The sequence below is a fragment of the Blennius ocellaris genome (assembly GCF_963422515.1).
Source record: "Blennius ocellaris genome assembly, chromosome: 1".
NCBI lineage: Eukaryota > Metazoa > Chordata > Actinopteri > Blenniiformes > Blenniidae > Blennius > Blennius ocellaris.
The window spans coordinates 903,343-919,384 of record NC_137650.1 but is presented as its reverse complement, the minus strand read 5'-3'; the positions used below and the strand labels follow the sequence as shown (position 1 = coordinate 919,384).

Below are 16,042 nucleotides of genomic sequence, written 5' to 3'. Positions count from 1 at the left end.
GGAAAATTATTCTCAAAACCATATTGTGTCATTATACACTCTGATCTTCATTTATTTCATAAATGAAACCTTGTACTTGTGTGTGTGTGTGTGTGTGTGTGTGTGTGTGTGTGTGTGTGTGTGTGTGTGTGTGTGTGTGTGTGTGTGTGTGTGTGTCAGGTCCCTCACCACTTTGGGTCTGGTGATCTCTGCCCTGGCTGACAAAGGAACAGCGAAGAACAAGACAAAGTTTGTTCCGTACAGAGACTCGGTTCTGACCTGGCTGTTGAAGGTAGGCGGAGCTAAAGCAGATGTTCAGCAGTAAGGTAGGCGGAGCTAAAGCAGTTGTTCAGCAGTAAGGTAGGCGGAGCTAAAGCAGATGTTCAGCAGTAAGGTAGGCGGAGCTAAAGCAGATGTTCAGCAGTAAAGTAGGTGGAGCTAAAGCAGATGTTCAGCAGTAAAGTAGGCGGAGCTAAAGCAGATGTTCAGCAGTAAGGTAGGCGGAGCTAAAGCAGTTGTTCAGCAGTAAGGTAGGCGGAGCTAAAGCAGATGTTCAGCAGTAAGGTAGGCGGAGCTAAAGCAGATGTTCAGCAGTAAAGTAGGTGGAGCTAAAGCAGATGTTCAGCAGTAAAGTAGGCGGAGCTAAAGCAGTTTTTCAGCAGTAAGGTAGGCGGAGCTAAAGCAGATGTTCAGCAGTAAAGTAGGCGGAGCTAAATCAGATGTTCAGCAGTAAAGTAGGCGGAGCTAAAGCAGATGTTCAGCAGTAAGGTAGGCGGAGCTAAAGCAGATGTTCAGCAGTAAGGTAGGCGGAGCTAAAGCAGTTGTTCAGCAGTAAGGTAGGCGGAGCTAGAGCAGATGTTCAGCAGTAAGGTAGGCGGAGCTAAAGCAGATGTTCAGCAGTAAAGTAGGCGGAGCTAAAGCAGATGTTCAGCAGTAAAGTAGGCGGAGCTAAAGCAGTTGTTCAGCAGTAAGGTAGGCGGAGCTAAAGCAGATGTTCAGCAGTAAGGTAGGCGGAGCTAAAGCAGATGTTCAGCAGTAAGGTAGGCGGAGCTAAAGCAGATGTTCAGCAGTAAAGTAGGCGGAGCTAAAGCAGATGTTCAGCAGTAAGGTAAGCGGAGCTAAAGCAGTTGTTCAGCAGTAAAGTAGGCGGAGCTAAAGCAGATGTTCAGCAGTAAAGTAGGCAGAGCTAAAGCAGATGTTCAGCAGTAAGGTAAGCGGAGCTAAAGCAGATGTTCAGCAGTAAGGTAAGCGGAGCTAAAGCAGTTGTTCAGCAGTAAAGTAGGCGGAGCTAAAGCAGATGTTCAGCAGTAAAGTAGGCGGAGCTAAAGCAGATGTTCAGCAGTAAGGTAAGCGGAGCTAAAGCAGATGTTCAGCAGTAAGGTAGGCGGAGCTAAAGCAGTTGTTCAGCAGTAAAGTAGGCGGAGCTAAAGCAGATGTTCAGCAGTAAAGTAGGCGGAGCTAAAGCAGATGTTCAGCAGTAAAGTAGGCGGAGCTAAAGCAGATGTTCAGCAGTAAGGTAGGCGGAGCTAAAGCAGATGTTCAGCAGTAAGGTAGGCGGAGCTAAAGCAGTTGTTCAGCAGTAAGGTAGGCGGAGCTAAAGCAGATGTTCAGCAGTAAGGTAGGCGGAGCGAGAGCAGATGTTGAGCAGTAAAGTAGGCGGAGCTAGAGCAGATGTTCAGCAGTAAGGTAGGCGGAGCTAAAGCAGATGTTCAGCAGTAAAGTAGGCGGAGCTAAAGCAGATGTTCAGCAGTAAAGTAGGCGGAGCTAAAGCAGTTGTTCAGCAGTAAGGTAGGCGGAGCTAAAGCAGATGTTCAGCAGTCAGGTAGGCGGAGCTAAAGCAGTTGTTCAGCAGTAAGGTAGGCGGAGCTAAAGCAGATGTTCAGCAGTAAGGTAGGCGGAGCTAAAGCAGTTGTTCAGCAGTAAGGTAGGCGGAGCTAAAGCAGTTGTTCAGCAGTAAGGTAGGCGGAGCTAAAGCAGTTGTTCAGCAGTAAGGTAGGCGGAGCTAAAGCAGTTGTTCAGCAGTAAGGTAGGCGGAGCTAAAGCAGATGTTCAGCAGTAAGGTAGGCGGAGCTAAAGCAGATGTTCAGCAGTAAGGTAGGCGGAGCTAAAGCAGATGTTCAGCAGTAAGGTAGGCGGAGCTAAAGCAGTTGTTCAGCAGTAAGGTAGGCGGAGCTAAAGCAGATGTTCAGCAGTAAGGTAGGCGGAGCTAAAGCAGATGTTCAGCAGTAAGGTAGGCGGAGCGAGAGCAGATGTTGAGCAGTAAAGTAGGCGGAGCTAAAGCAGATATTCAGCAGTAAAGTAGGCGGAGCTAAAGCAGATGTTCAGCAGTAAGGTAGGCGGAGCTAAAGCAGATGTTCAGCAGTGTTGATGGTGTGACAGTCAGCAGCTCGTCACTTGAACCACAGACAGAGAATCACACTTTCAGCTCCTGGTCAGGATTTTTAAGTTACAAATTCAAATCAGTCAATCAATCAATCAACATTTATTTATACGGCCCTTTACAACACTCAAGGTGACCAAAGCACTTCACAGTAAATACAGACATTGAAAATGGGAAAGAAAAGAATTAAAACAGAACAGGAGTAAAAACAAATCGTATCAAAATAAAATAAGATAAAACGTCACCATATTACTGTCTGTTGAAAGCCAGTCTGAATAAATAGGTTTTGAGCTTGGATCTGAAGAGGCCAAAGTCGTTTAAGGTGCGTATTTCAGGAGGCAGTTTAAATCCAAAATAGAGAATTAAACAAGGAGATTGTGTGGAGACTCTTTTGTCAGCAGGTCAGGAGATTATTTGATATAAGTGGAAGTCCAACAGGTCTGATGACAATAATTCCAAATGTGACAATCATCTGTTTGTGGTACTGGCTAAGCAGCTGACAGTCCGGAGAAACCATCACCCCTCATGGTTTCTGGATTCAGTCCAAAGTTTTCCCACCTCATGCTCATGCTCATCGTTTCATCTTCTGTTTCCTGTCTGTGGTCAGGACTGTCTTGGGGGCAACAGTCGCACTGCCATGGTAGCCACCATCAGTCCAGCAGCAGATAACTATGAGGAGACGCTGTCCACGCTGCGCTACGCAGACCGGGCAAAGAGCATTGTGAACCACGCCGTTGTCAATGAAGACCCCAACGCTCGCATCATCCGGGAGCTCCGCGAGGAGGTGGAGAAGCTCCGGGTGCAGCTCACCCAGGCAGAGGTGAGCGATCCTTATTGAGCGGAGATGAGGTCCAACCCAACTCCTCTGACTCTCTCTGCTCCTCATGTTCAGTCGCTGAAAGCCCCGGAGCTGAAGGATCGTCTGGAAGAATCGGAGAAGTTGATTCAGGAGATGACCATCAGCTGGGAAGAGAAGCTCCGCAAAACAGAGGAGATCGCACAAGTAAGGCCTCCACACACTGTGCTATTCTAGTGGCTCTAATGGGTAGTCATAACATGACACCGTGACCCTGGTCCAGGATGTCATAACATGACCCTGTGACCCTGGTCCAGGATGTCATAACATGACACTGTGACCCTGGTCCAGGATGTCGTAACATGACACTGTGACCCTGGTCCAGGATGTCATAACATGACACTGTGACCCTGGTCCAGGATGTCATAACATGACACTGTGACCCTGGTCCAGGATGTCATAACATGACACCGTGACCCTGGTCCAGGATGTCATAACATGACACCGTGACCCTGGTCCAGGATGTCATAACATGACACTGTGACCCTGGTCCAGGATGTCGTAACATGACACTGTGACCCTGGTCCAGGATGTCATAACATGACCCTGTGACCCTGGTCCAGGATGTCATAACATGACACTGTGACCCTGGTCCAGGATGTCATAACATGACCCTGTGACCCTGGTCCAGGATGTCATAACATGACCCTGTGACCCTGGTCCAGGATGTCATAACATGACCCTGTGACCCTGGTCCAGGATGTCATAACATGACACTGTGACCCTGGTCCAGGATGTCATAACATGACCCTGTGACCCTGGTCCAGGATGTCATAACATGACCCTGTGACCCTGGTCCAGGATGTCATAACATGACACTGTGACCCTGGTCCAGGATGTCATAACATGACCCTGTGACCCTGGTCCAGGATGTCATAACATGACCCTGTGACCCTGGTCCAGGATGTCATAACATGACCCTGTGACCCTGGTCCAGGATGTCATAACATGACACTGTGACCCTGGTCCAGGATGTCATAACATGACACTGTGACCCTGGTCCAGGATGTCATAACATGACACTGTGACCCTGGTCCAGGATGTCATAACATGACACTGTGACCCTGGTCCAGGATGTCATAACATGACCCTGTGACCCTGGTCCAGGATGTCATAACATGACACTGTGACCCTGGTCCAGGATGTCATAACATGACACTGTGACCCTGGTCCAGGATGTCATAACATGACACTGCGACCCTGGTCCAGGATGTCATAACATGACACTGTGACCCTGGTCCAGGATGTCATAACATGACACTGTGACCCTGGTCCAGGATGTCGTAACATGACACTGTGACCCTGGTCCAGGATGTCATAACCTGACACTGTGACCCTGGTCCAGGATGTCGTAACATGACACTGTGACCCTGGTCCAGGATGTCATAACATGACACTGTGACCCTGGTCCAGGATGTCATAACATGACACTGTGACCCTGGTCCAGGATGTCATAACATGACAGTGAGTCTGGTCCAGGATGTCGTAACATGACACTGTGACCCTGGTCCAGGATGTCGTAACATGACACTGTGACCCTGGTCCAGGATGTCGTAACGTGACACTGTGACCCTGGTCCAGGATGTCATAACGTGACACTGTGACCCTGGTCCAGGATGTCATAACGTGACACTGTGACCCTGGTCCAGGATGTCATAACATGACACTGTGACCCTGGTCCAGGATGTCATAACATGACCCTGTGACCCTGGTCCAGGATGTCATAACATGACACTGTGACCCTGGTCCAGGATGTCATAACATGACACTGTGACCCTGGTCCAGGATGTCATAACATGACACTGTGACCCTGGTCCAGGATGTCATAACGTGACACTGTGACCCTGGTCCAGGATGTCATAACGTGACACTGTGACCCTGGTCCAGGATGTCATAACGTGACACTATGACCCTGGTCCAGGATGTCGTAACGTGACACTGTGACCCTGGTCCAGGATGTCATAACATGACCCTGTGACCCTGGTCCAGGATGTCGTAACATGACACTGTGACCCTGGTCCAGGATGTCGTAACGTGACACTGTGACCCTGGTCCAGGATGTCATAACATGACACTGTGACCCTGGTCCAGGATGTCGTAACGTGACACTGTGACCCTGGTCCAGGATGTCGTAACATGACACTGTGACCCTGGTCCAGGATGTCGTAACATGACACTGTGACCCTGGTCCAGGATGTCGTAACGTGACACTGTGACCCTGGTCCAGGATGTCGTAACGTGACACTGTGACCCTGGTCCAGGATGTCGTAACGTGACACTGTGACCCTGGTCCAGGATGTCGTAACGTGACACTGTGACCCTGGTCCAGGATGTCATAACGTGACACTCTGACCCTGGTCCAGGATGTCATAACGTGACACTGAGACCCTGGTCCAGGATGTCATAACATGACACTGTGACCCTGGTCCAGGATGTCGTAACATGACACTGTGACCCTGGTCCAGGATGTCGTAACGTGACAGTGTGACCCTGGTCCAGGATGTCATAACATGACACTGTGACCCTGGTCCAGGATGTCGTAACGTGACAGTGTGACCCTGGTCCAGGATGTCGTAACGTGACCCTGTGACCCTGGTCCAGGATGTCGTAACATGACACTGTGACCCTGGTCCAGGATGTCGTAACGTGACACTGTGACCCTGGTCCAGGATGTCATAACATGACACTGTGACCCTGGTCCAGGATGTCGTAACGTGACACTGTGACCCTGGTCCAGGATGTCGTAACATGACACTGTGACCCTGGTCCAGGATGTCGTAACATGACACTGTGACCCTGGTCCAGGATGTCGTAACGTGACACTGTGACCCTGGTCCAGGATGTCGTAACGTGACACTGTGACCCTGGTCCAGGATGTCGTAACGTGACACTGTGACCCTGGTCCAGGATGTCGTAACGTGACACTGTGACCCTGGTCCAGGATGTCATAACGTGACACTCTGACCCTGGTCCAGGATGTCATAACGTGACACTGAGACCCTGGTCCAGGATGTCATAACATGACACTGTGACCCTGGTCCAGGATGTCGTAACATGACACTGTGACCCTGGTCCAGGATGTCGTAACGTGACAGTGTGACCCTGGTCCAGGATGTCATAACATGACACTGTGACCCTGGTCCAGGATGTCGTAACGTGACAGTGTGACCCTGGTCCAGGATGTCGTAACGTGACACTGTGACCCTGGTCCAGGATGTCGTAACGTGACACTGTGACCCTGGTCCAGGATGTCGTAACGTGACACTGTGACCCTGGTCCAGGATGTCATAACGTGACAGTGAGTCTGGTCCAGGATGTCATAACATGACACTATGACCCTGGTCCAGGATGTCGTAACGTGACACTGTGACCCTGATCCAGGATGTCGTAACGTGACACTGTGACCCTGGTCCAGGATGTCATAACGTGACACCGTTTGCCTGGTCCAGGATGTCGTAACGTGACAGTGAGTCTGGTCCAGGATGTCGTAACGTGACACTGTGACCCTGGTCCAGGATGTCATAACGTGACACCGTTTGCCTGGTCCAGGATGTCGTAACATGACAGTGAGTCTGGTCCAGGATGTCGTAACGTGACAGTGAGTCTGGTCCAGGATGTCGTAACGTGACACTGTGACCCTGGTCCAGGATGTCGTAACGTGACACTGTGACCCTGGTCCAGGATGTCATAACGTGACACTGTGACCCTGGTCCAGGATGTCGTAACGTGACACTGTGACCCTGGTCCAGGATGTCGTAACGTGACACTGTGACCCTGGTCCAGGATGTCGTAACGTGACACTGTGACCCTGGTCCAGGATGTCGTAACGTGACACTGTGACCCTGGTCCAGGATGTCGTAACGTGACACTGTGACCCTGGTCCAGGATGTCATAATGTGACACTGTGACCCTGGTCCAGGATGTCGTAACGCAACAGTGAGTCTGGTCCAGGATGTCGTAACGTGACAGTGAGTCTGGTCCAGGATGTCGTAACGTGACAGTGAGTCTGGTCCAGGATGTCGTAACGTGACACTGTGACCCTGGTCCAGGATGTCGTAACGTGACACTGTGACCCTGGTCCAGGATGTCGTAACGTGACACTGTCACCCTGGTCCAGGATGTCGTAACGTGACACCGTTAGCCTGGTCCAGGATGTCGTAGCATGACAGTGAGCTTGGTCCAGGATGTCGTAACGTGACACTGTGACCCTGGTCCAGGATGTCGTAACGTGACACCGTTAGCCTGGTCCAGGATGTCGTAACGTGACACTGTGACCCTGGTCCAGGATGTCGTAGCATGACAGTGAGCTTGGTCCAGGGCGATGTAACATGACACCGTTAGTCTGGTCCAGGATGTCATAACGTGACACCGTTTGCCTGGTCCAGGATGTCGTAGCATGACAGTGAGTCTGGTCCAGGATGTCGTAACATGACAGTGAGTCTGGTCCAGGATGTCGTAACGTGACACCGTGAGTCTGGTCCAGGATGTCGTAACGTGACACCGTGAGACTGGTCTAGGATGTCGGAACGTGAGACTGGTCCAGGATGTCGTAACGTGACACTGTGACCCTGGTCCAGGATGTCGTAACATGACACCGTGAGTCTGGTCCAGGATGTCGTAACGTGACACCGTGAGTCTGGTCCAGGATGTCGTAAAGTGACACTGTGACCCTGGTCCAGGATGTCGTAACGTGACACCGTGAGTCTGGTCCAGGATGTCGTAACGTGACACCGTGAGTCTGGTCCAGGATGTCGTAACATGACACCGTGACCCTGGTCCAGGATGTCGTAACGTGACACCGTGAGTCTGGTCCAGGATGTCGTAACGTGACACCGTGACCCTGGTCCAGGATGTCGTAAAGTGACACTGTGACCCTGGTCCAGGATGTCATAACGTGACACTGTGACCCTGGTCCAGGATGTCGTAACGTGACACTGTGACCCTGGTCCAGGATGTCATAACGTGACACTGTGACCCTGGTCCAGGATGTCGTAACGTGACACCGTGAGTCTGGTCCAGGATGTCGTAACATGACACCGTGACCCTGGTCCAGGATGTCGTAACGTGACACCGTGAGTCTGGTCCAGGATGTCGTAACGTGACACCGTGACCCTGGTCCAGGATGTCGTAAAGTGACACTGTGACCCTGGTCCAGGATGTCATAACGTGACACTGTGACCCTGGTCCAGGATGTCGTAACGTGACACTGTGACCCTGGTCCAGGATGTCATAACGTGACACTGTGACCCTGGTCCAGGATGTCGTAACGTGACACCGTGAGTCTGGTCCAGGATGTCGTAACATGACACCGTGACCCTGGTCCAGGATGTCGTAACGTGACACCGTGAGTCTGGTCCAGGATGTCGTAACGTGACACCGTGACCCTGGTCCAGGATGTCGTAACGTGACACCGTGAGTCTGGTCCAGGATGTCGTAACGTGACACCGTGAGTCTAGTCCAGGATGTCGTAACGTGACACCGTGAGTCTGGTCCAGGATGTCGTAAAGTGACACCGTGAGTCTGGTCCAGGATGTCGTAACGTGACACCGTGAGTCTGGTCCAGGATGTCGTAACGTGACACCGTGAGTCTGGTGCAGGATGTCGTAACGTGACACCGTGAGCCTGCGATTGAATTCAGAGTGTCAGATATTTGGTTCTGCTGCAACCTGCTTGTTTGGTTTACATGGAGTGTTTGACAATGAAAGACCACAACAGTCGATGCTAATATAGATTGGTAGCAAATGCTAATAGCTGCCAACAACAACTTCAAGCTTCCATTGTAACTTTACCCTCCATGTAGTAACTTTACCCTCAATCTAGTAACTTTACCCTCCATGTAGTAACTTTACCCTCCATGTAGTAACTTTACCCTCCATGTAGTAACTTTACCCTCAATCTAGTAACTTTACCCTCCAGGTAGTAACTTTACCCTCCAGGTAGTAACTTTACCCTCCAGGTTGTAACTTTACCCTCCAGGTAGTAACTTTACCCTCCAGATTGTTACGATAACCTCCAAGTAGTAACTTTACCCTCCAGGTAGTAACTTTACCCTCCAGGTAGTAACTTTACCCTCCATGTAGTAACTTTACCCTCAATCTAGTAACTTTACCCTCCAGGTAGTAACTTTACCCTCCAGGTAGTAACTTTACCCTCCAGGTAGTAACTTTTCCCTCCAGGTAGTAACTTTTCCCTCCAGGTAGTAACTTTACCCTCCAGGTAGTAACTTTACCCTCCAGGTAGTAACTTTACCCTCCAGGTAGTAACTTTACCGTCCAGGTAGTAACTTTACCCTCCAGGTTGTAACTTTACCCTCCAGGTAGTAACTTTACCCTCCAGGTAGTAACTTTACCCTCCAGGTAGTAACTTTACCCTCCAGGTTGTAACTTTACCCTCCAGGTAGTAACTTTACCCTCCAGGTAGTAACTTTACCCTCCAGGTAGTAACTTTTCCCTCCAGGTAGTAACTTTACCCTCCAGGTTGTAACTTTACCCTCCAGGTAGTAACTTTACCCTCCAGGTAGTAACTTTACCCTCCAGGTTGTAACTTTACCCTCCAGGTAGTAACTTTACCCTCCAGGTAGTAACTTTACCCTCCAGGTTGTAGCTTTACCCTCCAGGTAGTAACTTTACCCTCCAGGTAGTAACTTTACCCTCCAGGTAGTAACTTTTCCCTCCAGGTAGTAACTTTACCCTCCAGGTAGTAACTTTACCCTCCAGGTAGTAACTTTACTCTCCAGGTAGTAACTTTACCCTCCAGGTAGTAACTTTACCCTCCAAGTAGTAACTTTACCCTCCAGGTAGTAACTTTACTCTCCAGGTAGTAACTTTACCCTCCAGGTAGTAACTTTACCCTCCAGGTTGTAGCTTTACCCTCCAGGTAGTAACTTTACCCTCCAGGTAGTAACTTTACCCTCCAGGTAGTAACTTTTCCCTCCAGGTAGTAACTTTACCCTCCAGGTAGTAACTTTACCCTCCAGGTAGTAACTTTACTGTCCAGGTAGTAACTTTACCCTCCAGGTAGTAACTTTACCCTCCAGGTTGTAACTTTACCCTCCAGGTAGTAACTTTACCCTCCAGGTAGTAACTTTACCCTCCAGGTAGTAACTTTACCGTCCAGGTAGTAACTTTACCCTCCAGGTAGTAACTTTACCCTCCAGGTTGTAACTTTACCCTCCAGGTAGTAACTTTACCCTCCAGGTAGTAACTTTACCCTCCAGGTAGTAACTTTACCCTCCAGGTAGTAACTTTACCGTCCAGGTAGTAACTTTACCCTCCAGGTAGTAACTTTTCCCTCCAGGTAGTAACTTTACCCTCCAGGTAGTAACTTTACCCTCCAGGTAGTAACTTTACCGTCCAGGTAGTAACTTTACCCTCCAGGTAGTAACTTTACCCTCCAGGTAGTAAGTTTACCCTCCAGGTAGTAACTTTACCCTCCAGGTTGTAACTTTACCCTCCAGGTAGTAACTTTACCCTCCAGGTAGTAACTTTACCCTCCAGGTAGTAACTTTACCGTCCAGGTAGTAACTTTACCGTCCAGGTAGTAACTTTACCCTCCAGGTAGTAACTTTACCCTCCAGGTAGTAACTTTACCGTCCAGGTAGTAACTTTACCCTCCAGGTAGTAACTTTACCCTCCAGGTAGTAACTTTACCCTCCAGGTTGTAACTTTACCCTCCAGGTAGTAACTTTACCCTCCAGGTAGTAACTTTACCCTCCAGGTTGTAACTTTACCCTCCAGGTAGTAACTTTTCCCTCCAGGTAGTAACTTTACCCTCCAGGTTGTAACTTTACCCTCCAGGTAGTAACTTTACCCTCCAGGTAGTAACTTTACCCTCCAGGTTGTAACTTTACCCTCCAGGTAGTAACTTTACCCTCCAGGTAGTAACTTTACCCTCCAGGTTGTAGCTTTACCCTCCAGGTAGTAACTTTACCCTCCAGGTAGTAACTTTACCCTCCAGGTAGTAACTTTTCCCTCCAGGTAGTAACTTTACCCTCCAGGTAGTAACTTTACCGTCCAGGTAGTAACTTTACCCTCCAGGTAGTAACTTTACCCTCCAGGTTGTAACTTTACCCTCCAGGTAGTAACTTTACCCTCCAGGTAGTAACTTTACCCTCCAGGTAGTAACTTTACCGTCCAGGTAGTAACTTTACCCTCCAGGTAGTAACTTTACCCTCCAGGTAGTAACTTTACCCTCAATCTAGTAACTTTACCCTCCAGGTAGTAACTTTACCCTCAATCTAGAAACTTTACCCTCCAGGTAGTAACTTTACCCTCCAGGTAGTAACTTTACCCTCCAGGTTGTAACTTTACCCTCCAGGTAGTAACTTTACCCTCCAGGTTGTAACTTTACCCTCCAGGTTGTAACTTTACCCTCCAGGTTGTAACTTTACCCTCCAGGTAGTAACTTTACCCTCCAAGTAGTAACTTTACCCTCCAGGTAGTAACTTTACTCTCCAGGTAGTAACTTTACCCTCCAGGTAGTAACTTTACCCTCCAAGTAGTAACTTTACCCTCCAGGTAGTAACTTTACTCTCCAGGTAGTAACTTTACTCTCCAGGTAGTAACTTTACCCTCCAGGTAGTAACTTTACCCTCCAGGTTGTAGCTTTACCCTCCAGGTAGTAACTTTACCCTCCAGGTAGTAACTTTACCCTCCAGGTAGTAACTTTTCCCTCCAGGTAGTAACTTTACCCTCCAGGTAATAACTTTACCCTCCAGGTAGTAACTTTACCCTCCAGGTTGTAACTTTACCCTCCATGTAGTAACTTTTCCCTCCAGGTAGTAACTTTACCCTCCAGGTAGTAACTTTACCCTCCAGGTAGTAACTTTTCCCTCCAGGTTGTAACGATAGCCTCCAGGTAGTAACTTTACCCTCCAGGTAGTAACTTTACCCTCCAGGTAGTAACTTTACCCTCCATGTAGTAACTTTACCCTCCAGGTAGTAACTTTACCCTCCAGGTAGTAACTTTACCCTCCAGGTAGTAACTTTACCCTCCAGGTTGTAACTTTACCCTCCAGGTAGTAACTTTACCCTCCAGGTAGTAACTTTTCCCTCCAGGTAGTAACTTTACCCTCCAGGTAGTAACTTTACCGTCCAGGTAGTAACTTTACCCTCCAGGTAGTAACTTTACCCTCCAGGTTGTAACTTTACCCTCCAGGTAGTAACTTTACCCTCCAGGTAGTAACTTTACCCTCCAGGTAGTAACTTTACCGTCCAGGTAGTAACTTTACCCTCCAGGTAGTAACTTTACCCTCCAGGTAGTAACTTTACCCTCAATCTAGTAACTTTACCCTCCAGGTAGTAACTTTACCCTCAATCTAGAAACTTTACCCTCCAGGTAGTAACTTTACCCTCCAGGTAGTAACTTTACCCTCCAGGTTGTAACTTTACCCTCCAGGTAGTAACTTTACCCTCCAGGTTGTAACTTTACCCTCCAGGTTGTAACTTTACCCTCCAGGTTGTAACTTTACCCTCCAGGTAGTAACTTTACCCTCCAAGTAGTAACTTTACCCTCCAGGTAGTAACTTTACTCTCCAGGTAGTAACTTTACCCTCCAGGTAGTAACTTTACCCTCCAAGTAGTAACTTTACCCTCCAGGTAGTAACTTTACTCTCCAGGTAGTAACTTTACTCTCCAGGTAGTAACTTTACCCTCCAGGTAGTAACTTTACCCTCCAGGTTGTAGCTTTACCCTCCAGGTAATAACTTTACCCTCCAGGTAGTAACTTTACCCTCCAGGTAGTAACTTTTCCCTCCAGGTAGTAACTTTACCCTCCAGGTAATAACTTTACCCTCCAGGTAGTAACTTTACCCTCCAGGTTGTAACTTTACCCTCCATGTAGTAACTTTTCCCTCCAGGTAGTAACTTTACCCTCCAGGTAGTAACTTTACCCTCCAGGTAGTAACTTTTCCCTCCAGGTTGTAACGATAACCACCAGGTAGTAACTTTACCCTCCAGGTAGTAACTTTACCCTCCAGGTAGTAACTTTACCCTCCAGGTAGTAACTTTACCCTCCATGTAGTAACTTTACCCTCCAGGTAGTAACTTTACCCTCCAGGTAGTAACTTTACCCTCCAGGTTGTAACTTTACCCTCCAGGTAGTAACTTTACCCTCCAGGTAGTAACTTTTCCCTCCAGGTTGTAACGATAACCTCCAGGTAGTAACTTTACCCTCCAGGTAGTAACTTTACCGTCCAGGTAGTAACTTTACCCTCCAGGTAGTAACTTTACCCTCCAGGTTGTAACTTTACCCTCCAGGTAGTAACTTTACCCTCCAGGTAGTAACTTTACCCTCCAGGTAGTAACTTTACCGTCCAGGTAGTAACTTTACCCTCCAGGTAGTAACTTTACCCTCCAGGTAGTAACTTTACCCTCAATCTAGTAACTTTACCCTCCAGGTAGTAACTTTACCCTCAATCTAGAAACTTTACCCTCCAGGTAGTAACTTTACCCTCCAGGTAGTAACTTTACCCTCCAGGTTGTAACTTTACCCTCCAGGTAGTAACTTTACCCTCCAGGTTGTAACTTTACCCTCCAGGTTGTAACTTTACCCTCCAGGTTGTAACTTTACCCTCCAGGTAGTAACTTTACCCTCCAAGTAGTAACTTTACCCTCCAGGTAGTAACTTTACTCTCCAGGTAGTAACTTTACCCTCCAGGTAGTAACTTTACCCTCCAAGTAGTAACTTTACCCTCCAGGTAGTAACTTTACTCTCCAGGTAGTAACTTTACTCTCCAGGTAGTAACTTTACCCTCCAGGTAGTAACTTTACCCTCCAGGTTGTAGCTTTACCCTCCAGGTAGTAACTTTACCCTCCAGGTAGTAACTTTACCCTCCAGGTAGTAACTTTTCCCTCCAGGTAGTAACTTTACCCTCCAGGTAATAACTTTACCCTCCAGGTAGTAACTTTACCCTCCAGGTTGTAACTTTACCCTCCAGGTTGTAACGATAACCTCCAGGTTGTAACTTTACCCTCCAGGTTGTAACTTTACCCTCCAGGTTGTAACTTTACCCTCCAGGTAGTAACTTTACCCTCCAGGTTGTAACTTTACCCTCCAGGTTGTAACTTTACCCTCCAGGTTGTAACTTTACCCTCCAGGTAGTAACTTTACCCTCCAAGTAGTAACTTTACCCTCCAGGTAGTAACTTTACTCTCCAGGTAGTAACTTTACCCTCCAGGTAGTAACTTTACCCTCCAAGTAGTAACTTTACCCTCCAGGTAGTAACTTTACTCTCCAGGTAGTAACTTTACTCTCCAGGTAGTAACTTTACCCTCCAGGTAGTAACTTTACCCTCCAGGTTGTAGCTTTACCCTCCAGGTAGTAACTTTACCCTCCAGGTAGTAACTTTACCCTCCAGGTAGTAACTTTTCCCTCCAGGTAGTAACTTTACCCTCCAGGTAATAACTTTACCCTCCAGGTAGTAACTTTACCCTCCAGGTTGTAACTTTACCCTCCAGGTTGTAACGATAACCTCCAGGTAGTAACTTTACCCTCCAGGTAGTAACTTTACCCTCCAGGTAGTAACTTTACCCTCCAGGTAGTAACTTTACCCTCCATGTAGTAACTTTACCCTCCAGGTAGTAACTTTACCCTCCAGGTAGTAACTTTACCCTCCAGGTAGTAACTTTACCCTCCAGGTTGTAACTTTACCCTCCAGGTAGTAACTTTACCCTCCAGGTAGTAACTTTTCCCTCCAGGTTGTAACGATAACCTCCAGGTAGTAACTTTACCCTCCAGGTAGTAACTTTACCCTCCAGGTAGTAACTTTACCCTCCAGGTAGTAACTTTACCCTCCAGGTAGTAACTTTACCCTCCAGGTAGTAACTTTACCCTCCAGGTTGTAACTTTACCCTCCAGGTTGTAACTTTACCCTCCAGGTAGTAACTTTACCCTCCAGGTAGTAACTTTACCCTCCAGGTTGTAACTTTACCCTCCAGGTAGTAACTTTACCCTCCAGGTAGTAACTTTACCCTCCAGGTAGTAACTTTACCCTCCAGGTAGTAACTTTACCCTCCAGGTAGTAAGTTTACCCTCCAGGTAGTAACTTTACCCTCCAGGTAGTAACTTTACCCTCCAGGTAGTAACTTTACCCTCCAGGTTGTAACTTTACCCTCCAGGTAGTAACTTTACCCTCCAGGTTGTAACTTTACCCTCCAGGTAGTAACTTTACCCTCCAGGTAGTAACTTTTCCCTCCAGGTAGTAACTTTACCCTCCAGGTAGTAACTTTACCCTCCAGGTAGTAAGTTTACCCTCCAGGTAGTAACTTTACCCTCCAGGTAGTAACTTTACCCTCCAGGTAGTAACTTTACCCTCCAGGTAGTAACTTTACCGTCCAGGTAGTAACTTTACCCTCCAGGTAGTAACTTTACCCTCCAGGTTGTAACTTTACCCTCCAGGTTGTAACTTTACCCTCCAGGTTGTAACTTTACCCTCCAGGTTGTAGCTTTACCCTCCAGGTAGTAACTTTACCCTCCAGGTAGTAAGTTTACCCTCCAGGTAGTAACTTTACCCTCCAGGTTGTAACTTTACCCTCCAGGTAGTAACTTTACCCTCCAGGTAGTAACTTTACCCTCCAGGTAGTAACTTTACCCTCCAGGTAGTAACTTTACCGTCCAGGTAGTAACTTTACCCTCCAGGTAGTAACTTTACCCTCCAGGTTGTAACTTTACCCTCCAGGTAGTAACTTTACCCTCCAGGTAGTAACTTTACCCTCCAGGTAGTAACTTTACCCTCCAGGTAGTAACTTTACCGTCCAGGTAGTAACTTTACCCTCCAGGTAGTAACTTTACCCTCCAGGCCATCCTCTCTCTCCGCGCACAGACTTTTC

The 16,042-nt window shown here is 48.1% G+C and overlaps 1 protein-coding gene across 2 annotated transcripts in view; it reads left to right on the top strand.

Annotated features, from left to right (window-relative positions):
* The window catches only part of LOC308132966 (kinesin-like protein KIF13B), a 76,724-nt gene that overhangs the window by 35,681 nt on the left and 25,001 nt on the right, over window positions 1-16,042 (top strand). For both annotated transcript variants that reach the window (XM_080500200.1, XM_080500199.1), the window contains exons 10-12: window positions 160-271; window positions 2,967-3,179; window positions 3,252-3,362. In XM_080500200.1, the coding sequence (XP_080356326.1) occupies window positions 160-271; window positions 2,967-3,179; window positions 3,252-3,362 (436 nt within the window). The remainder of the gene's footprint in view (window positions 1-159; window positions 272-2,966; window positions 3,180-3,251; window positions 3,363-16,042) is intronic.